Here is a 24,510-nt window from a genome sequence, read left to right on the forward strand (position 1 = left end):
TGGAAATTAAGGTAGGAAGCAGTTCCTATTTACTTGCTTGATAAAGTTTGTGAAATCCTGGAATGTCAGAGTCGTTGGGAGGCAGAATACAAGGTCTGGCAAACATGAGGTCAGCTCCTTAGCTGGTGAAAATGGAGCTATTAACAAGAAGACTTCCCCACTTAGTGTGGCAGCCTTGATAGCTATAGGCTGAGAATGAAGTAGTCAGTTATGCTTCTGCCAGGCAAAATACAGGTGTTGGAAAGTTAAGGATCTCCAGCTTTACAAAAATGTAAGATGTAGGACACAGACACTTAGAGTTGGAGATCCAGATCCAAGTAGCTGTGATGGGAAGGGAGAAGAGCTTTAGTCTCAGCCTAGGGGGGGGATTACTGAAGCTGGAGTGGCTGTAATGTGCCCTCTCTGCAAAGGGAGGCTGAGAGTAGCTATGTAGTGGCAGATACTTTGGAGTCTCTGCGTTGCCATAATCCCAGTCTGACCCATATGCTGCATGCTGGCAAATAGGGAGTCACCCTGGTTCTCAGTTCCATACTGCACAGGAGATGTGAGCCTACTGCATTTCCTTGCCCCCGACTTGCATATCAGAACTGAACCACTTTTGGAGCTATGGAGGAGGAGGAGCAGAATTTGTCCCTAAGATGCACATCATCAAAATAATCTTACAATACCTTCATATTTTCAATAAATGACGGTAAAATAGACTTAGGGCAGCAAACTTCTCCTGTTGTGGAACACCTAAACCCTGCAGGAATTCAGTCTTTTAGGAGCTATAGATAGCACCTGCTCCTCTCCTTTTTCTGTATTGTGTCTGTTTAGCATGTGGACATCTGCAACAGGATAGTCTCATCTGTTTGTAAAGGATCCAGCACCCTGTTGGTGCCATATAAATAAACGTAATACAATATTCACTTGCTCCTTTTTGGTCAAATCAGCACCAGGTGGCATAGCCAGTCCCCTGAGAGGCAAGCAGAGGAGGACTCAAAATTAAATCTACTGCTGGCTCAGGCTCAGAGACCTGTGGGCAGTTCTACTCAGAGATTTCCCTGTCAGAAATTTAACCACAGATTACCTTTTTAAAAATTAATTTTCTATTCAGTCACAATAGAGAGAAATAGAACAATTTCCTTGGCCATTCTTCTGGTTTCTTTAAATGCCATATTTATACAGAGCTCCATTTCTGGAAACACCCTACTCTGAGTGGCCCATTGACCTCAGTGGGACTACTTGTGGAGCAAGGAACTATACAGGATGAGTGGGGGGATCAGAATGTGGCTCACTGTGGTTAAGAAATGAGTGGAAGTAATCAGCATGGTAAACTAAATGCTAACCTGATTAATGAGAACATGCATATCTTGTAACACTAGTTCACATTTTATCTATCTTTAGATTGGCATGTGCTCCTATTTGTCACTTCTCATCTATTTATATACTCCAACACCTCTCTATCCTCTTCTCCCTTCCTCCTCAAGTTCCTTCCTTGCTCCTCTGTCCCCATTTAGTAGATTTGCTTGACTATCTTGTTGCCCCAAGAGCTATGTTCTGCCTCTATTTTAACTATGGTAAAATATTAACACAAAAATAAAGCTTCTGAATTTTTTTTTTCTGCAGAGCAAGCAAGGTCTCTGCTGAAAAGATGTGGGTAGAGGCAGAATTAACAGATGCAGTGTTTTGTACTAAATCACAGTGTAGATTAATCAAAGCTATCGAGGGATATTTTGCTTCTCCCATTAATGTTAATGGAAGTCAAGTGGCTAAATCCACACACAGTACTTCTAAACCTGTCTAGTACATTTTCTTCCAGGTCTGTTCCAACACAATGTGTGTTCAAAGTTCATGCTGGTGGTTATATGCAGTATTCGCTTAGTCACTAGGTAACTCCAGTCTCGTACATTCTAAAATCTTCCTTTTTGACAGGAAAATAATTCATTTTATGAGACACAGTGTACCTTTCCCTCATCATCAAACTTACAGATGTTGGGAAAGGTGTTCTTCTGTACTGCCAGATTTTCTATCTAAAAACCCTGTAGGGAAAGTGCACTGAGATGGGAGCCATGAGTTCTGATCTCACCTTGGTGTCACTTCAGGCACAGCTGAGAATAGCACCTGGGTCTCTGATATGACAGAACCAAGTTTTATCCATTCAGCTACACTGCATCTCAGAATGAATGTGCAAAATCTATGGATATCCTGTCTGTAGTCATTGTGCTACCCATTAGACACACTCCCTCTCAAAGACGGACGTAAAATCTCCAGTAGACTATTCGAATCCGAATCTCCAGGAGACTATTATTGTCTAGCAAATAGTTTTGTAATCCACTAGTCAAGTTTGTGTTGAGTCCCTTTCTACAGAGTGGTCCACTTAGGGGATAACAATTGCTCCTTTAGCTTAGCTAGTAAATATGTGTGCTGGAGATCTCAGAATATGGAGTTCAAACTCAGCTGATAAACCCCTGTGAGGGAATTCTTATTTCTGCACATGATGGAATTTGTCTTTCTAGTTTTTTTAAAAAGCTAATTCATACAGTGAGATGGCATCCTTTTTATAGTTGCACGCCATTATCTATCATTGCGTATGGTACAGATATTAAGGGCATTTCAGTCCTTTTGTCACATTTTGTGTCATACAGTTTTGAAGGTTGAGAGTTAGACTGTCTGACCTTGTTCTAAAAATACTGGGGGAAAGAAGAGAGGGGAAGCAAAGCTTAAAAATAAATAGTGCTAAAAAGTAAAACTGGCTCAAGGGAACAAATGCAATAATCCAGTAGCTGAGGATATGTAGTTTGGGGTAGTGGTGGGGGTTTGAAGGTCAGAGATTTCCAGGGATGTTGGAACAATTTGTATAGTCGGGGTGCTGAGAGCCATTGAACTAAACTGTAAACCCTGTATATGATCGACACCACTTCAAGGTGGGGGTGCGGTAGCACCCCTAGTTCCAGCACCTGTGGAGATTTCTGATCTGCTTAGGCAGCTCTGAACAATGCAAACTTTTTCAAAATTAGAAAAATTATTTTACTGAAGCTGGTGAATAATGACAGTCTGCCAAAAAACAACTAAGGTCCAACTTTTGCAGTTCTTGGCCAGGCAAAACTCCCATGTTACGTAACAGTAATTTTGTCTCAGTAAAGGATTCATCCCAAAGCTTTCACAGTTAGAACAGTCATTGCTTACTTTATTCTTGGTCAGAGTTTGGGAAAAATTCTAGTACTGCTTCATGTGGACATAACTTGTAAAGAGACTGAACATTCTTCAGGGTACTCTACTGTTCCCCAAGATGGATCATTCCGGAAGAGGAGTGGGGTAGGGTCTCAGACTGTGTGTAATACTCACTTACCTGAAGTAATTCAAGAAAATAGGAAAGGCATGAATAATCCTGTTTTACAACTGCCTCCTCACCTTGCTTGCTGACTCACTCTTCATTATCCAGCGATGCACATGTAAGGGTGCCCATTTTAATTTGTATCTTAGAAAGCAGCATTGTCCTTTTTTTGTTATTTTAAGACCCTTAAAGAAAAATGTAAAGGGCACCAATCATTTTCATTTAATGTTTTCAAGAAATAGGTTCCAAGAGACTATATGTTGGACCCCTAGATAGTATGTTGGAGCCTTGGATATGTAGGAGTCTGTTGCCTGATTGTCTTCTCACTTTTTAATGTAATGAATCAAAAATAACTCCACTGATGTCAATGAGAGTTACTCCAGGGCTGCCCGGGGGGGAAAGGGGGGCAAGTGGGGCAATTTGCCCCAGGCCCTGCAGGGGCCCCCATGAGAATAAAGTATTCTATAGTATTGCAACTTTTTTTTATGGAAGGGGCCCCTGAAATTGCTTTGCCCCAGGCCCCCTGAATCCTCTGGGCACTATAAAACTGGTGTCATAGGGTAATAAGGCCCTCTGTCTTATATACCCACACACTAGCTCCTGTAAATGGTATTGGAAAAGAGAAGTGCTCAAAACAAAAAAGGCTTAGAAAAATTATATTTGTCACTTGCTAACTCCTCAGCTGCAATTAAAAGAAATATCTTTAACATTTTATGAAACCTTGTAGTTTTTTTTCTCTCTTAGAAAGCATGGTGGGTTGAACAGTGCGTGCCTATGTGATAATGTATCACGTTTCCCTCCAGCTAGGTGCCTTTAGGCAGCAGAAATCTGTCAGAACCCCTGAGAATCTAATATATTATTTTATAGGCTTTACTGATTTTTCTCCTGACTTGATATCTCATGTACTGGCTGCCTGAAGCAAACTCTTTCAAGAGGCTCTTACATATATAGGTCTCATTTATGTGCACTGAAAATAGAAGGAATGAAAGGATTTGTAGTTTATTTTGCTTAGCTGGACTGAATGTTATATCAGCTCACCTGTTTACAGTCGAAGATGTTTCGCACTGACTCATAGTCAGGGCTGGCTCCAGCTTTTTTGCCGCTGAGGGACCCGCCACCAAATTTCTGCCGAAGACCCGGACGTGCCGCACCTGTCCATTGTCCGCCCCAAGCACCTGCTTCCTTTGCTGGTGCCTGGAGTCTGGAGCCGGCCCTGCTCATGGTGACAAATACAGAATTAGATAGTGATCTCTGCATAGAATCACGCGTGCCATAGGTTGCCTACCCCTGGTCTACAGCCAAGCTCTAAGATACAACCACATTTGCTCTGATCCCTCAGACAGAGACAAACACCTACAGGATCTCTATCAAGCGTTCTTAAAACTACAATACCCACCTGGTGAAGTGAAGAAACAGATTGACAGAGCCAGAAGGCTTCCCAGAAGTCACCTACTACAAGACAGGCCCAACAAAGAAAGTAACAGAACACCATTAGCCGTTACCACTAGCCCCCAACTAAAACCTCTCCAGTGCATCATCAAGGTTCTACAACCTATCCTGAAGGACGATCCCTCACTCTCACAGGCCTTGGGAGACAGGCCAGTCCTTGCTTACAGACAGCTCCCCAACCTGAAGCAAATACTCACCAGCATCCACACACCACACAACAAAAACACCAACCCAGGAACCAAGCCCTGCTACAAACCCCGGTGCCAACTCTGTCCACATATCTATTCAAGGGACACCATCATAGGACCTAACCACATCAGCCACACCATCAGGGGCTTGTTCACCTGCACATCTAACAATGTGATATATGCTATCATGTGCCAGCAATGCCCCTCTGCCATGTACATTGGCCAAACCGAACAGTGTCTATGTAAAAGAATAACTGGACACAAATCTGACATCAGGAATCATAACATTCAAAAACCAGTAGGAGAACACTTCAGTCTCTGGTCAGGGCCAGCACCAGCTCAGCAAGTAGGTGCTTGGGACGGCCAAGGGGAAGGGGCGGCATGTCGGGCTCTTTGGGGACAGGTCCCTCGGTCCCTCTCAGAGGGAGGGACCTGCTGCCGAATTACCGCCGAAGAAGAAAGCAGCGTGGTGGAGCTGCCACCGATCGCGGCTTTTTTTTTTTCGCTGCTTGGGGCGGCAAAATCCTGGAGCCGGCCCTGTCTCTGGTCACTCAATAACAGACCTAAAAATGGCAATTCTTCAACAAAAAATCTTCAAAAACAGACACCAACTTGAAGCTGCAGAACTGGAATTAATTTGCAAACTGGATACCATCAGATTAGGCCTGAATAAAGTCTGGGAGTGGTTTGGTCATTACAAAACCTAAACCTAATTTCCCCAATACTGATTTCTCCCTACTGTTACTCACACCTTCTTGTCAACTGTCTGTAATGGGCCATTCTCTTACCACTTCAATAGTTATTTTTCCTCTCTGGGTATCCTGCTGTTAATTGATTTATCTTGTTAGACTGACCTCACACTTGGTAAATCACCCCCATCCTTTCATGTATTTATACTTGCTCCTGTATTTTTCACTCCATGCACCTGATGAAGTGGGTTCTAGCCCACAAAAGCTTATGCCCAAATACATTTGTTAGTCTCTAAGATGCCACAAGGACTCCTCGTCATTTTTGCGGATACAGACTAACACGACTACCACTCTGAAACCTGTCACCATGCAAGGCACTTCTTTTGAACAGTGTCTGTTGCTCCTTTTTATATGAATTTGCTCCAAGTACAGATCTGGACAGATTGCCATTGTCCTACCCAATTACTGGTTTCCAAGTCACTTGGGGTGACCTCATCTCTTCCTTTAACTACCAGCCTCTAAATTTACTGCAGTCAGCCTTCCAAAGGCCAAATTACTTCAGTAATAAATGTTACTGCAGTTAATTTTTATTTTAGGGGATTTGAAGACTGTCTATTTTAAAGTAAACAGAAAAAACATTGTCCATGAAAAGCAACAATGAAGGCGTCAGTGGAAACATTCTAAAAATATAGTTCAGCTATAGTCTACATTCCATTAAAGTTATTAGGCGCACAAACCCCTTAGAGCAGAGGTGGGCAAAACTACAGCCCACAGGCCACATCCAGCCTGCGGGACCCTCCTGCCTGACCCCCAAGCTCCTGGCCCAGGAGGCTCGCCCCCGGCCCATCCCCCACTGTTCCCCCTTCTCCACAGCTTCAGCTTGCCCTGCTACCGCCGCAATGCTCTGGGCAGCGGGGCTACGAGCTCCTGGGGCAGCGCAGCTGCAGAGCCCAGCCTGATCCGGTGCTCTGTGCTGTGCGGTGACATAGCTGGCTCCAGCCAGGAGGCGTGGCTGTGGCTCCAGCCAGGTGGCGCCAGCCACCGGTGCTCCAGGCAGTGCGGGAAAGAGGCAGGGTGGATAGAGGGCAGGGGAGTTCAGGGGTGGTGGTCAGGGGGTGGGGGGTGGACAGGGGTCGGGGCGGGGAACAGGGGAGTTGAATGGGGGTAGGGTTCTGGGGCGGTCAGGGGACAGGGAACGGGGGTGGATGGGGTAGGGGGTCCCAGGAGGGTCATCAAGGAACAGGGGGAGTTGGATGGGGCAGGAGTCCCAGGGGGGCCGTCAGGGGGCGAGAAGCAGGGGGCGGTTGGATAGGGGGCAGGGGCCGGGCCACACCTGGCTGTTTGGGAAGGCACAGCCTCCCCTAACCGGCCCTCCATACAATTTCGGAAACCTGATGTGGCTCTCAGGTCAAAAAGTTTGCCTGCCCCTGTCTTAGAGGTTTACTCAGTTTTACTGTTATTTTGCCACAGGCCGAGGAGATCAGGGTTCTATTCCTGGCTTTGCTGCTGGGTGACCTTGGGTATGTCGCTTCACCTTTCTGTGCCTCAGTTTTTCCATCTGTAAAATGAGGATAAGAGTGATCTCCTTTATAAAGTATTCTGACATCTAGGAAGGAAAAGCACTACATTGCTTTTATTATTAAGGAGTAGACTCTTTGGGTTTTGCTATGGACTTCAATGGGGCAAGGATTTCATCCTCTGTGTTTAAGTTTATAACTAGCTTTTTGTTGAAAACCTCTTTTTAGCCCTCTGTCAGGGTATAGTACCTGTCTAGGTCCCAAGAGGGGCAAAGGTGACAGGGTGAGAAAGCCCTGGAGCTCCAGACCAGCAAAGCAAGGGTTAACCAGCAGAGCTAGGAAACAACTGTATACAAGGAGGTACAAATCAATAACAGCTGTTGAAAGTGAGGAAGCAATTTGGGATGACAGGCCAAGCCGAGCTCTATTTCTCACAAGGTTACAGCTTCTATGGACTTGTCTACACAGGGTTACTCAGAAAATTAATCTGAATAAATTAAGGGTGCGAATTTAAAGTGGATTACTTAAATTGCATTAAGTGTCTGTGTGGTTGTTCTTATTCAGAATTAAAGTGGCATTAAATTCAATTAAGCCTAATTTACTTCCACAATTAAAAGATTTTGAGTTTCTTGTAGCATGCCTCAGATCTTTTCTTGAAGGAGGAGAAGGAACACCAAAGAAGTGTTCCTAACAAGTGTGCTTCCACGTCTGGCTTTATTTTTTGTTTTGAGGAATAAAGGATCTCTACCAGGCTGTTTTCTAGCATCTTGCTATTCCCAAGTTACTTAATGCTGGTCATAGGTGAAAATCCTCCTACGTTATTTTGACTGTGGCTGTCTGCAGGCTAGCTACAAACTTTACTCAGTTCGTGTGGCTTTGAAGAGGGGGAGGAAGTGATCTTGTAGGAAACAAATCCCAGGGGCTATTTAGATATGAGACTAGGATGTCAAAGAACAGGGTAGATCACAAGAAATGGCTCATATGTGGCCTTCTCCAGAGGAGAATGTTGGTTTGTAATGTGATAAAGTATTGATGAGAAACTATTCTAATTTATCTGAAGTCGGTGGAGTTACTGTAGATTTACATTTGTGTAACTGAGATCTTAGTCTAGTTCTACATGAAACCACTTCTAAAGAGTCCCTGTTTAGTATCCTCCAGTCTCATTGCATGATTCTCCAGTCAGAAACAGGTATTCACACCCATGCTGATAAGTAGGCACAGCTATGGTACAGAGCACTCCCACCTCTCCAGGTTGAGAATCTTCATACTTGCAGTGCTCCTGCTTTCTGCAGAAATCAAACACTGGACTGACAAACCATGATGTGATCTCTGATCCAGTGTGAAGCAATGTCCCTGGTTCCCCAGTGTTTACAGTTGTGTGAATAAATATTTATGGTAGCCAGGTCTTATCCCCTCCTATTGTGCGTAGATGTGCAAAGGTCCTCAGAATGAGGATGATAAATACAGACCATAGATGCACAGTACATAATGATAAAACAATTTCATTCTTAATGCTGAATAATTTTTGCCTTTAATATTTTAATATCTTCTTCTGTTTCTAAACAAATTGCAGTTTCTAGCCCTTAAGGTTGTAGAGAAAAAGCTTGAAAACATGAACCTAAGGATTCCCAAACCAGAAGAAAAATAAGAAGAATCCAGAATGTATTTTTCTTAATTCAGATTCTTATGCAAACATCATGATTGGAGGGAGGGAATAATTCATGATTTTTTGAATGCTTGGGGCTGGCAATATAGCTGCAGTCATTTTTGTCTCACTATTTCACTGTGTCGGAAATTACTTGAACTATCATTCAACCTCTGTTTTGTTGCAGAGCACTTTTTCTCTGCTTTTAGCACAAGGCAGATGCTAACACAAGTATTATCAGGCTGAAGACATACTCTTGGAGCAGATTTGACTTTATTCTCTGGATAGAGAAAATTAATAATCAATAAGGACATTCAGAGATTGGAGCTGGATTTTTCCCTTTGCCACTATGTAGTTCCTGCTAACAAATCTTTCCTTGAATGCTTCTTAGTAGGAGTTAAGCATGTGCTTAAATGACTGCACAGGGTACAAGGCATTGGAGACTCATATCCACTGAGTTCATGTTCCTCATGTGTGAACAGAATAAGGTCAGTTGTGTTCAGTACAAAATGTCAAATATGCATAGAAAAGTTTCCCTGGTGAAATTAAGGTATACTGATAAATCATTCTCAAACAACACTTTTTGCCTCATTTTCTAGGCTCCCGCTAGCGAAATAAATACTTCATCTCCTCCCAACTCACACTTCTAAACAAAAATATTTTGCACCTGAAATATAATTCCCACAAGAAGCAGAATACATAATTGATTATAGCGAGATCTAACTGAGGAGCACATTAATTGCTTTACTGTGAGGGTGCTCAGCAACACCTATTGAAATCAATGGGAGTTAAAGGCATACGGTACCTTTTTAGCTGGTGCCTGACACTTTGCAGGAGCAAGCCCTATTTCAGCATGTTATGACTTCCCTTAACTATGTACTTGCAAGTTACAATCACTTTATTACTCTTTCCTGGGTGCATAACCAACATTTCTTGCAAAACTGGATCAAGAAGTTTTTTTGCCAGTTTACAAAGGGAAATACAGAAGAAGATTCTAAAACTTTTTTTTCCCCACAGAACATCTTTATTATGGGTCAGATCCTTCAGTTTCTACTCAGGCAACATTTCTAGTGAGTTCGGACTGCAGAGAGACTACCGGATTAGGCTCCATAAATAGAGCTTGATGATAACAAGAATTGCAGTTTATGCGTCCGGATGCATTCAAACAATTTGAGACTCTGGGGTTTATATTGCAGCCCTTTCTCTTGTGAGTAGTGCCATTGATTTCAGTGAAGTTACTCATGCGTCTGGCAGCAGAACTTGCCATTTTACTTTAGCTTTGCTGTAAACAAGCTATATGCTGCGCACAACCAGCAGTCTTTCTATCTTGGCCTCCTTTGGATATGAAATCTTACGGATAAGACACAGCCCTGGACCCTTTCCTGCACTGTGATCTGCTCAGCACAGGAGCAAGAGGAAGCCATCAGAGAGTGAGCTATGCCTCTGTGTTTCTCATGGTGAATCTGAAGCAGCCCTAGACTGTTGGTGTTACAGCAGCTCTAACTTACGCCAACAGCTTGGCCATGTGCCAGTTGACTATATTGCTAGACCACAGCTGCCCCCCTTTTTCACTCCCTCTGCCATGGCTCCTTGGCCAGGTGGGCGTAGCTATGCCTCTCTGCACCAGCTGAGAGCTCCACAACATGGGGGAATTCTTAGCTGGTGAGCTAGGCTCAGATTCTGCCTAAGCTGCACAAAGTAGCCAGAAGAGGAGGGAGAATCTAGCTCACTCTGTATGTGTGAGTGGGGGGAGTGTCAGACCTGCCTCATACAGGGAGGAGTATTTTCAATTCTCCACAAACATAATAGGCTACAGTGTGAGACTTACATCAACAAAAAAGGATTTGCTGCAGTGATTCTGCAGAGATTCCTTTGCTCGGAATGACTGCTGCTGAGGTATGAATGATGTATGTGAGGTATGAACACATCTGTTATTTATTCCACTGTAACTTTTCATTTCTTCTTGTTAAAAAATGAATGTACCGGTATATGTAGTCCTCCAGTGAAAACGATGTCCCAGATTCCAACAGACAGGATTGCCTACAGCTATCCAGACAGGAATTCATACAGATGAAAGGCCCTGTGGTGAGACATGATGGAAATGCACACTGTTCACACAGTAAAAATAGAAAATAAAGGGCTTGATTCTGCATACACACTGTGTGCAAGGAACTCTTAGGGAAGTTAGTGCAACTTGTGCACATGGAATTGGGCCCCAAATCTTTACTTTTTACTAAATCGCATGTTTCTGGCATAGCATCACAGAAGCAGAAATAATATATTTAAGCATCTTTTAAAATATTAACAATTTTTTATTTTTTTCAGATTGAAGCACTTACATTTTAGTGGAAAACAAACTTGACCGATGTAAGGTGCACTGTACATACTGCTAGTTAAATTGTTCTTTGTGAGCAAGGACCAGATCCTAGGCCCCGTTCTACAGCTCTCGCGAGACACTTCGCTCTATGTGTCTGAGCCCAGGGGCGGCTCCAGGCCCCAGCACGCCAAGCGCGTGCTTGGGGCGGCAAGCCACTGGGGGCGCTCTACTGGTCGCCGCAAGGGTGGCAGGCAGGCTGTCTTTGGCGGCTTGCCTGCAGAGGGTCCGCTGGTCCCGTGGCTTCAGCGGACCCCCCACAGGTGTGCCTGCGGAGGGTCTGCTGGTTCCGTGGCTTCGGTGGACCCTCCGCAGGCAAGCCGCCAAAGGCAGCCTGTCTGCCGTGCTTGGGACAGCAAAATGCCTAGAGCCACCCCGTCTGAGCCTCAAAGGCCTGAGCATCCTTTGCTCCCATCAGTTACACTGGGAGTTGAAGGTGATGAGAAGCTCTTGAAAGAGCTACTTGTTACCATACTGGACTAGGTTTTCTAAAATGAATTCAAGTGTCCATTTGGCCTGAAGAGTTACAATAAAAAAAGATTGGTAGTGGCAGCATTTTGTTAAGAACACATGCAGATCAGAATTCTGTGGCCTGCCTTCATGAAACTATAACAACTCATGGCAGAACTAACACAATGTTAGACTTAAAGAATTTGTAAGCAATATTCTAAATCTTACTCTAGCAGATTATGCTCTCTAATATGTGAATCTAATATGCAGCTAGACTGCCTGTATATCAGGGATACTAAAAAGCATTTTCACTAGAAAGAGGGAGCTTTTTTTATTTCTAATAGCTGTTCACCCCTATGCAAATGCATAATTCCCTGCTGCATTCAAATGGATGATGCATTAAGTCAAGACATCTTCAAAATTCTGGCTCTCTGAAGATGATCAAGAGAATCAGACTATCAGTAGGCTTCCTGTTCCTTAGTTAAAGAACCTTTATAATTATGCTTTTAAAAGAGGAGATGTAGTATATACTGTGTGGGAGGAGTCTGAATTTAAATTTATTTTAGAAATCATACCTTTTTTTTTTAAGTGTACTATTGTAATGTACGGTGTAGGAAGGAAGGAATGTTGAAAGAGACAAAAAGATGGAGTCTTCCTCCAAAAACATTTTGGGCTTGTGAAGAGCGCTGTAAAAGAGAACAGTGGATCGCTTTCTAATTTAATTGTATTAAAAAAGAATCATATCCCTGCTACAATTGCAGATACCACTGTTTCACTTAGGTAACACAATGAGGGTGGTAAATGAACCTGACTAGAATAAATGGGAGTCCATCACTCAGACAGCTTCCTCTTTTTTAATGTTTTTAAATTAAAATCGCATTAAAAGATTTATAATCAAAACATAAAATTAGGTTTACAAAGAAATAGAAGGCAAAATTCTGCCTCACAGAATGTACCAGAATCAGGCTTGTTTTGGGACAGAAGTCATACTCCAAATGCTGTACTTAATATTGGATTAGTAAGAGGTGCTGAAGTAGAAATAGTAGACCCATAATGGACATCTTTAAATAAATAAAATCAACAGCCAGCTCTGAAACACCACCACTTTGTAGACATACAATGACAAGACACACTATTTAATGTTACATACTTGTAGGCAAACAATACCTTATTTTATAAAGATAATCAAACTTAATAGACGCTAAGGTCACACTTTGCTCTTATTCATACCAGTTTACATCCAAAGTAACTCCACAGAAGTCAATGGAGTTACTCCAAGTTTACATGGGTGTAGACAAGACCTGTATCTGGTCTTCTCTCACAGAATTAACAAAGTTCTTCCTGTTCCAAATCTATTCTCCCTTATATTAAATATGATATGTGAGATACAGTTCCTACTTAGGCTATTTCATTCATGCATGAGATTTGCAACACAAGCAAACCAGCCTAGGTAAGAGATGTGAATCCACAATAGACTTTAACCTTTGGCTCACATTGTTCAGTTCATTTTCAGTTACTAACAAGTCTACATGAATGAGTGTCAGATCTTGTTTGCTTTACTGAGACGTAAATAGAGGACTAAACACAGTGGATTTGATTTAAATCACTAGTCAGGAAGACTCAATTTAATCATAGATTTCTACAGAAAAGTGCATTCTTGTTGGTTGGTATAACCTTAATACATATTCTTCACAACTCAAAGATAGATGTAGGTTTCATTTTTAGAAGGTACACACTATACATTTTTAAGTGATTTATTTTGAAAACTTTTAAGATTAGTTTTACAGCTGTATCAGAAAATGAATGATTGTTTGGTTATTTCATTTACCAAAGGTAATTGAAGCAGATATTTATGAAGTCATTGGGAAGTGAACTATCTCTAAAGCAACAGGTTAATCATTTATATTTGGAGGATTTTCTTGCCATTGTGTGACAGTGCCATCTGTTTTTTCATGATTTGGCTCACAAACTGTCATCAGATTTCACCAGTTCTTGATATAGTGCTCAAAACAGTCCACTGCTGAGTTCCATCGCACGTCTTGTGGGAGAGTTAGCTTGGTTCCTCCCACTTTTTTCAGAGCAGCTGCTGCAAAGTGGTTGTTACGGAAGTATTTTGCAATTTCAACATTAGCCTTTATTTCGGGAACACTGAAGTCTTTGGCTAGGAGGTGCATCAAATGAGCACTGCAACCGTATGTTATTAGCTTGGGATGCTCTTCACTCTCTTCTAAATTTCTTCTCATCTTGGATACCATTTGCAGTGTGACCAAGATGCATACTAGACATTTGAATATTTTTTCACAGTTTGTTATAGCTTTTACTGCTACTTCTTGTAAGTATTCTGCTGTGTGCACATTTCCTGATGTATCAATTGTTTCTGAAAGGAAGACATTCTCTTCTTCTGTTGTCACACAAGCACATACAACAGGATCATTGTGGACACTGCTCCACCCATCAAGACTCAGGTTAACAATTTCACCCTCTAGATCTTTTGCACACTGCTCAATTTCTTTTTCATACACTTTATCCAGCAATTTGCCTGTGACATCTGCTCTGTTGGGTGGACTGTATCCTGGTCTTAATGATTGAACCATGTTAATGAAGTATGGGTTCTCAATCATATGGAAAGGAGAGTTTGTTGCATAAACAATCCGGGCAATTTTTTTCATTAATTACCTCTTTTGTAATCTGCTGGTTCTTATCACAAACTTATCAACGGTTGTTTCTGGATGGTGGAGATTTTTTTTTCTTTTTGCAAGAGGTGATATACTGTGGCTATGTGACATACATGATGTGACTGAAACACTATCATTGGCAGATAACTCTGAAACTATAGAAAATGATGGTGATCTTGAAGGTGGATAATCTTCAGAATCCTGTATGTTGAGGATGGATTCTCCTAAACAAAATAAGTCAATGCAGTTATTTAATTATTATTACCATACTGTTCATTTAGTATTACTCATTGCATTCACTGACACTCAGTACTACTTTAAAGGTGAAATTGTAAAAGGAAAATCTACCTATTTCAGCTATTTATTTTTTATCACAACTGCATCTAAAATGATAGTACCATAGAGTAACAACTATATTTTTTGCTCAAACATGAGAATTGAAGAATAGTCCAGAAGGAAGACAGGCAGTCCTTAAGAAAGAAGTATGAAATAAAAAACTTTACCAACCTGAAGATCCTACATGATCAGACATGTTCCTTTCATCATCTTCAGTGCAGCTTCCTCCTGAGAAGGAACACTTCTCATGATGTTGTTTCATGTGGGCAACCAGACCTTGCATTTCTTTGTTGCACTGTTTGCATTTTGCATGTATGCCTCTCTTACCCACAGGTAGAGGAACTTCATTAAAATATTCCCAAACTGGGTCTCTTTTACGGCCTGCTGCCATTATAGGTTTTCCCTTCTAGTGAGAGAATGCTATGGTAGGTCTCAAATCAGTGAAGGCTATGCTCAGAAAGACCTCAAGACTTCTGGAATATGCTGCTCAAACAGTTTCACTTCTGTTTCTGCTGCCTGTCCCTCCCTTCTCACATTTATCTCCACACTTCTTCCCCTCATCCAGATCTATTCCGCCCCCCAACAATCTTCTATTCATTGAACTTTTTGAAACTTTGCACTTTTAGAGAGAGGTAAGGGATTGACTCAATGTACACAAATTTGCAGAGAGACAATAGGGCTGAGGTCTCTTATTTCTCACCTCTATATATTATTTATTTATTTATTTATTTTAAAACATTTTTGCTGTTAACAAGCATATTATCTCTGGAGACACAAATCCACAGTTTGAGAACCACAAAACTAAGCATCTCCGATGGTATCTTCTACACTGAGCACTGAGTCCCATTGGGTAGATAGAAAGATTAACCTAAATAATCAATACAGAAACCCCTGGAACCCCATAAAATCGGGTCCCTAATCCATGAACTATTGGAACTCATTTAGAAAACTTTTCTTAAACATTACATGACTATATTATCTCATACTATAGGATTAGATCCCTATTCCATGATGAGATATCTTTGAGCTATAATGTATCTTAATTAAAACTGTCTTTAGACAGGTTTTTTCTTCAAAAAGCATTTTATCAAAGTCCAATTTAAATTTAAAAAATCCAATCATTAAAAAAGAAAAATTTAAATCATTGATTTTTCTCCACCCTGGGACTAATGGCCTTGTGCTAACTCAGTAGATTAATAGGGTACTAGATTCCGCAAGTGTTCAAAGAAGGTCAACTGCTTAGACAGCTTTCATCATCTCTGGCTAGTCAGGAGGAGGCTGCAACCACTCCAGGGGACCACTCAGTTCTCCTTCATGGCCCTGTACCTTCCAGGCAAGACTATAGTAATACATTCTGATTAGAGCTACACTTGCTGACCGAGTTTCACTAGTGTAGAGTGCAGAAGCACTACTCTTTAATGTGGTCAGCCAGTGTGAACATGGAATATCAATACTCAAATCTCTGTCCTGGCTCTCACTTCATCTCCTAGTGCAATAACAGGTGTTACTATAGAGGGGGAGAGAGAGCCCAGAATGCTTTTGGATGCAGTTAGTAACCAGAGCTAATTGAGAATTTTTCTATGTTCTGTTGGAAAAAATGACAATTTGTCAAAACTGAAACTTCATGAGAAAGAGTCAGTTTTGAAAAAATGTGAAAAAAGTTTTGAAACTGTCAAAACATCCCACTTCAACATTTCAAAATAAATTCTGGATTTTGGTTCACAATGGCTTTTCACTTTGAAATTTGAGTGAATTATAGAGTGAATTAAAGTCAACGTCAAAATTAAACATTTCAAAATTATCAAAATGAAATATTTTTAATTGACCAAAACCCAATTTATTTTAAAGTTTTTTCACTTTACGAAATTTTTGAGATTTCAATATTTCTTCCCAATTTGGGAAAGGGAAAAAAGTTTGAAATCTCAAAAATGTTCTTGGGACGGGAGAATCATTTTCTCCCCAGCTCTATTAGTAAACACCATGGGACAATATAAGGCCCATTATCTTTATTTAGTATTAGGTTGATTTGGGTTTTTGTCATAATATTTTGCATTGTTTAACATGTTTGTTTAATTAACATTTGCTCTGTTAAGGCATGTAGGGGATAGATTACTGGACATTTGTGCGTTTATGCTTTAAATTCTGTGTCTGCTACAGCTATAATGGCTATGAAGATAAATAATATTTATTTTCCATTAATACACAGCTAAATTATAATGTAACTATTGAAATTATATAGTTCACTGAACACCGGGAAAAGTATAAATTTGGCATGAACATTTGGCTACTTAAGATGGATGTTGATCTCTTACTTAAAAATAAACTATGCAGAAAGAGCAGTGAGAACTATGGCAGTGGCAATTACTCATTCTGTTCAAGAAAGAATTCACTCTGATGGCCTCGGATATACTCTGTCCTTTAGACATCCAATTTTACAAATCTGTAATATCTTAAACAAGAATCTAACCTTGCGCTTAATAGGTGCTAGAATGTTCAGTCCTTATTGATCTTGTTTTTTCATACACTCCAGATGTCCTTCAGAACCTAAGTGTGTTTTTTAGAAAGTACTCCAGACTCTGAACCAGATTAGCTGCCAGAAATGCAGACACTAATTGACCCTTGAACAGAGAACTTCAAACGGTGTAGACTAGGAGCCTGCACAGCACAAAGAAAGCAGCTAGAACCAGGGCTGAGAATTGAGTCCTAAGTCTTATCACTTATTTGGAAATGAATTTCTGAACTACTGCACTCTCCGGCCCACTATCCTCCACTGCTGCAAGCCACACCATTCCTGCCCTCCGTATGAATTCAGTATTACGCTGTGAATTGAATCGGGCTTTCACACACTTATAGACAGAACTAAAAGTTGGACCCAGACACAGAACATCAGCTGCCTCTGTTACTTAATGTAAACTGGGGGAATTCTTGACAAATTCTTTCTCTGACAAATCTATAAAGAAGGCAAATTTTGTTTTATTTCCTTCCAGCAAAGCAGGCCAATTTCTGGCAGGGCAAATCAACTTCTTTTCAGGCTAGTTGCTTTGTCCAAGCTTGAATAGGCCTGAGTCTAATAAGATTCTCTTGCACAATAAGATCCCATTTTTCTTTGCAAGTATCTGTGTTAAGGATTCATACAACTTTATTAGCGGCATGGCAACCCTGTAAATCTCCTGACTTATTCTACCAGGTTTCATCACAAGATCTTTTCCTTAATAACCCACAAATAATTGCCTTCCTTGCCCTCTCAAGAGTAAATTTACCTTTCACCAGGGCCGCCCAGAGGGGGGGGCAAGAGGGGCAATTTGCCCCAGGCCCCGTCCCAGCAGGGGCCCCCACGAGAGTTTTTCGGGGGCCCTGGAAGCAGGGTCCTTCACTCGCTCCGGGGGCCCCGGAAAACTCTTGCGGGGCCCAGGCCCCCGGTCTTCGCTGGCGGGGGGTCCTTCCTCTCTGGGATAGAAGGACCCCCCCACCCCCGCCGCCGAATTACAGCCGAAGTGGGACCCGCCGCTGGAGTGCAGCCGGGTCTTCAGCAGTAATTCGGTGGCGGGGGCGGGGGGGTCCTTCCGGTCCGGGACCCGCCGCCGAAGTGCCCCGAAGACCCGCGGTGGGGGCTGCACTTCGGCGGCGGGTCCCGCTTCAGCGGTAATTCAGCGGAGGGAGGTCCCTGCCGTGGGTCTTTGGGACACTTTGGCGGCGGGTCCCGGAACGGAAGGACCCCCCGCTGACGACTTACCGCCGAAGCGGGGCCCCTGCCGCCGAAGACCCCGGGCCCCCGGAATCTTCTGGGCGGTCCTGCCTTTCACGTCAGTGGGCTAAACTGCTTTGATACTAAAGATTTGCTCAGCTTGACTGTGAAGGGAGATGAAAATCAGGGCCAGTCAAAATGGAGGAACCATCTTTCAGTTCCCAAGTAATCCCAATACACATCCCTGCTTCCAGTTAGTTAGTCATTAGAGAGAATATAGCCCCTCTGCTAGCATTAGCTGACAGAGTGTCCCTTTGACTCAAGCAGTGAAGGCCTGTAGTTTTTGGAACTGAGGAACTAGGGTTCTACTCTGAGCTCTCTGCCGTGTAGGATTTATCTAATATTCATGTCTGCCAGCTGTATGTGGCTTCATCACAATCGTATCACAAATCAGGGGGAAATTTTGCTGACCTTAAATACTTTCCATCCCACCCCTTTTTTAAGCCCTCTCCAATCCTGGTTTTCTGTGGGTTTTTCCCTCCTTGTCATCCTTTTTCTTTCTGTTTATTGGCAGCCCTCTTTTGGCTGATTCTTCTCCTCTCCCTTCCTCCTCTGGTTACTTCATTCCCCAGTTTACCAGAAAGCTAAGACTACTGCATTGTAGCAGCAGATGGGGAAGGGGTCCAGAGAAGAGTAACTGGGGCTGGGGATTGCTTCCTGAACCTTCAGCCCTGTATACAGCAGCTAAGGTGACCAGATGTCCCGATTTTATAGGGACAGTCCCAATATTTGGGGCTTCTTCTTATATAGGCTCCTATTACCCCCCACCCCCTGTCCCAAGTTTTCACACTTGCTGTCTGATACCCTAACAGCAGCTGCTCCCGTAGCCAGCTATGTTGGACCCATAACATGAGCAGGGAGGAACTCTGAGTGACTCTCAAAGAGCTACCTGAGGCCTTGCCTGCAGAGGTGGCAGACACTTAAGGTCTGTCTGCACTGCAACTGGAAGGTGTAAAATACCTGTACTGGTTCTGACTGAGCTAGCATGCTAAAAATAGAAGGGGTAGCCATTGTAGCGAGAGGGACTAGCCACCCCAAGTACGATCCCATCCTGGACCCTAGATACATACTCAGTGTGACTAGTTCCTCCCACTGCTCACGCCACCAGGGTTATACTTCTATTTTTAGGGTGCTTGCTCTATCAAAGCTGATGCAGGTACATCTGCTTGGGCTGGAAATTATATCTTCCAGCTCCAATGTAGATGTACTAAGTGTCTGGGGGTGTGGATTTGGGCTCTGCAGCTTCCCAGAGTCACAGTGATTTTCTCCTCTGCCCTGCATCCTTCCTCTTAACTATTCTGGCACCTCCTCCCAGGGTGGCCCACTGCAAAGGTGGCAAGTATTCGTCTGCCTTAGACAAGGCTCCTCCTGCTTTGGAATAAGGCTAATTAGAGATGCTGACCACTGCCCCTCTGGGGACACTCAAGGCCCAAACTGTAGCAGATCTGCTGGGGAGCAGGAGGTAGAGAAGCCCTGCAGGGGCAACTCTCCAATCCCTGTGTGCCAGGTAGCTCAGCCATTTGTAGTCCTTCTCACGCAGATCCTTTCAATGACTCTCTTTGTAATGCCTGTACCTTTACTAACATGTTTTTGGGGAGGAATGTAACTTTCGGAGAGACTTTTCTCTGTATAAACTCAAATGCGAATGCTAAGAATTCCTGGCTGCAGCATTACACAAGGTAGTTCAGGACTGCAATGGAGATCACTTTCCAATGGTTTTAACATAGTGACTGTTCCTCTGTTCCAGGGGGGACTGCAACCCTTTAAAATCCTGATTTGCTCTGGGAGCAGAACAGTGCTTGCTACTGTACAACCACGTTGAAGCATGGTAGTTGCTAGCGGGGTTCTAACACCATTTCGGTGTAACCAAGTTAGTTCTGTGATAAATCTGTCCTATAGAGTGCCAGCTGGCAGAGTTTATCTAGCACCCTTTTCACCATTCCCTCTTCTTCCCGTCCCACCCCCTGTCCCATACTGGCTTGGGAAACTGACAGAATCTCCCATTGCCAACTGTGCTTAAATATGTTCAGAGCTAGCACAGTCCTGATCCCCATGTAGACCAGGCTTTGATTACATTTAAATCCTATGAATTCTTATAACGAAGTCACTTTGTGTCCGTGCATATAACTGAGTCATAGTCACTCTTGTGGTAATAACCTTGCCTTTTATATTAAAATGCATCATAAAGAGCCTTGCTCACTGAAAACAATAGGTGCTTTAAACCCTTTTAAAAAAATCATACTGTTGATTTAAGTACCGGGCTTCTAATGTTCCTAGAGAAAATGTACAGTAGTGAAAGCAGGCTAATAAACTAGGCATAATTGGCTTGTTTATAATGGATTCTGACTTCAGAAATGAACATTAAATAATGGCAATTCTCTTTCTTTCCAGCGCTCAGGTGGGGCCTTAGCTATTCCTTTATGTGCATTTCAAGGGACTGTATCTCTCCATGCACCCACGGGAAAAACTCTCTCTTTATCTACCTACGAGGTAAGCACTGAAGGGCAAAAAATAACACCCACATCAAAGAAAATTGAAGTATATCGATCAAAGAGTGTTGGTCATGAGCCAAACCCTGAGGATTCTCCTACTACATTTGCAGACACAAATGTTAAAATTCATTTAGAAGTTCTTGAAATTTGCGACAATGAAGAGGCCATGGATACTGTATCAATCATCAGTAATATCAGCCAGTCGTCTACCCAGGTCAGATCCCCATCCTTGCGTTATTCACGGAAAGAAAACAGGTTTGTTTCATGCGATTTAGGAGAAACTGCTTCCTACTCTCTCTTTATACCATCAAACAATCCTGACAGCGATATTAACATATCAATTCCAGATACTGTTGAAGCTCATAGGCGGAATAGTAAAAAGCAGCATATGGAGAGAGATGGTTATCAGGAAGAAATACAATTGTTAAATAAAGCATACAGAAAAAGGGAAGAAGATGGCAAAAGCAATTAAAAGACACTTAGAGTAGTAAATCTGATTTGACTGACACTCTTCCTCTGCTTCAATTGATCTATCAAACACAATGACTTTTCTCTTCTGTAACAAGTAATTTTGTTTTGTTTGGCTATACCAATGGTTCTCAACATGCGACCCATGGGCCACTTGCGGCCCAATCAACACACAGCTGCGGCACATGTGACATCCTCAGGGCCATACAGGTACATCGTGTGGTTTTGGCCCACATAACGAGCTGCATACATGGCCCACAATAGCTAAAAGGTTGAGAACCACTGGACCATACCAATAAGTAGGTTTTTTAAAATGTATGGATGGGAAAACATCAAATAGTTAATAGCTTTTTATAATATTGATTAGAGAATTGCAACACTGGTGGTGGTGGTTGTGTTTTAGCTTTTGTTTTTTGTTACTATAATTTCTAAAACCTTTTCTGAATAGAAGCTTAGAAGCTGCTTTGGTTGCTTGTTGGCACTGGGCAATCTACCCATGGAAACCTGTGAACACTGACTGATCAAACCATTCCCATCTAAGGAAAGATTCTTAACATTTTTTGGCCTTCTGTCACAATTCTGCTATGACTGATGTCTTGTGCCTGAAGTATTTATCAGAAAAAAACAGCTAAAGCCAGAAGCTGAATACAGGATTTGGTTAAATACAGGATAAAAGAGGCCTAAGTGCTTTAAGTTTCCACTGTTATGTACACAATTCCTATGTACCACATAAGTAACTAACCATTATAATATCAACGTTGAATCTGGGTAGCTGAAATGTAAGCATGCACATTCTGTAAATATGGTAACATGTATTTCAACAAAGTTCTAATCGCTCAACATTCCTTTGTACACGTGTATCAATGTTCACTTTACTTATCCCATGGAATCTAAGGAACCCGCTTCCTGCCCCCACCTTCTCTTCCCATGTAAGCAAAAGAGGCTTTCCAACCTTACAGGGTGTCCATACTTGATCCAAACAAGGGTCAGGTTGGGAACATGCCAGGAACAACACCATCATGCTTAAATTTGCATAAAATGCAGCTGCCTTCATCTTTAAAGGTTATCAAGGCCAGAGTCATCCCCATACAAGCACTAGCATAGAAAGTGTGGGTGACATGCACCCCACCTCTTCAGAGGCTGCCAGGGATGGTGCAACCCAAGGCACAACCCTGAGAGTGGCCCTAACTTGCACCATTATTGCAATAGCCCCTACATGCCATTGCAGAGTCACAGTATGGCTGAGGTGCAGGTCTGTCCCAGCCACACATCCTCCTTCAAGGGATCCGTTATCTCTCTCCTCCACAGCCTGCCTGAGAATACCCCCAGGGCTATGAGAGGGAGGAGCCTGCTGCCGAGCTGGTAGAGCCAGAAGGGAGGGATTGCACTTGTTCTTTGACCCCTTTGTATCAGTCTAGCAAAAGGACTGTAGCAAAATGATGCATCAAGCCCTTTTCTTCCAACTATTTGTCAGGCATTTGAGTTGAAATAGGGATGAAAAAAATTAAGAGTTTTAAACAAAGATCACATTCCCTGTCAATCAGCTTTCATTTTCATGGTTTATGTGATGCCCTAATCTCTTGTAGAGCTATAATGGTCCCAAATTTTCCAGGAGAGAAGTCTAGAAAAGGCCTGAATTTCTAAGGGATGGGGGGAAATAAGCAGAAACCCTTTCAGCCCTTCTTTAGAGACCACAAAGAAGCAAAACAAAACACGGGGCTGACTTTATTTTGCTTTGCAGTTAACCCTCAATATGGAGGTGTGAGCACAAATGACCTGTTTCCCCTCTCAGTTCTGTAAATCAGAAATAATTCCATTGAAATCACTGGGGTTACACTGGTGTAAATCTGAGGAGAATGAGGCCCGAAGACTGGAGGTTGCTAAGATGGAGATGGATCATGCTGTGCTAGGAGCTGTGGTTTAATGTGCCGCTCTTCTACACTGAAATTGAGGATGGTAACACTATAGCTGCTTCTGCATTTCAGATTTAACTAGAAACTATATTGTCAAGAAAAATCTATTCTAAGATCTATTCCATAAAAAAAAAAATCTATATTCTTTTAACAAATCGTAAATGGGCACCCTGCTATTTCTGAAGTTACTGCTTTCTGCTGTCTTCTACAGAAAACAGGTAGAAGGCATTGTAGGAGCACAGCTTGATCTGATAAGCCCTTCTCAGTTGAATTCCAGTCTAAAGCATCAGATCAAAGGATTGTAAACATCTTGCTAGATACAAGTCTTGGGGCCCAGCAAGAAGACTTGGCACTCTTTAAAACTGGAATGCTTGGCTCAAAAATGAGGTGGCAACTTTTCTCACAGCCTTGTTCAGGGCAGGAAAAAAATCCCAACTAAGTTTAAGCAAGTGCTTTCCTCAGAGCAGCGATGTATTAATCTATGGGCCACTTACCCCAAGCCCAGGACAAGAGGAAATGAAGGGTGAAATCCAGTAGCCAAGATTGAAAAGCAATACACAGATGGAGTCCTCTTAAAGTGGCTCCACTTTCCTTTTGCTTTGACTTGGTGGTATGTTTTGCTATTGCCCACTGGATGCCATCTGATTACTTGAACATGTGTCCAATGTGTTCCTGGATATAAGTTTTGTTTATTTGCTAAATTCAGCATCGATACCCTAGGTAGCACCCCAACTGGGGCAACATACCCATAGGGGGAGTGGGCTAGAGGGGCAACATTTTTCCCTGAGGGTACCAAAAAGGGTTAATCCATCATTACCTTGGAGTCTTCTTTGTTGATTGGTTGGTTTTCACCACCTCCTCCACCCCTCCCAAAGAGAGACTAGTATTGTGTGTAGGAAGAATATTAACTGATGGTGTGTTAACATCTGATTGTATTTAGGAGGGATTAAAATGCAATCTAGATGCAGCCCTCAACTTGACCTAATTGTAAAGTACTGTCTTACTGGTCTATAATAAATATGTTTTCTTTTATGATGATTCTGTAAATAATTTGGTAATGTATTAAATGTCTATTTTATGTTTTGTTTTAAAACAGTTGCTACAATTAAACATTTGAAACAGTGTGAACACCCATGTCTTAATTATTCAACAGATACGAGCCATTTGCAAAGTGCTCCAGAAAACTCGCTTCGTTTTCTCCTGGTTCATGTATTAGGACTGGTCTACACTACAAAGTTAGGTTGCTGTAAGCG

General features: G+C 42.3%; 1 protein-coding gene across 2 annotated transcripts in view; it reads left to right on the plus strand.

Moving 5' to 3' along the window:
- The window catches only part of GPR149 (G protein-coupled receptor 149), a 237,823-nt gene extending 213,541 nt beyond the window's left edge, over positions 1–24,282 (plus strand). For both annotated transcript variants that reach the window (XM_039488658.1, XM_039488657.1), the window contains one exon: positions 20,776–24,282. In XM_039488658.1, the coding sequence (XP_039344592.1) occupies positions 20,776–21,348 (573 nt within the window). In that variant the 3' untranslated portion in view covers positions 21,349–24,282. The remainder of the gene's footprint in view (positions 1–20,775) is intronic.
- The last annotated feature ends 228 nt before the right edge of the window (positions 24,283–24,510 follow it).

Source organism: Mauremys reevesii, linkage group 9 (assembly GCF_016161935.1).
Source record: "Mauremys reevesii isolate NIE-2019 linkage group 9, ASM1616193v1, whole genome shotgun sequence".
NCBI lineage: Eukaryota > Metazoa > Chordata > Testudines > Geoemydidae > Mauremys > Mauremys reevesii.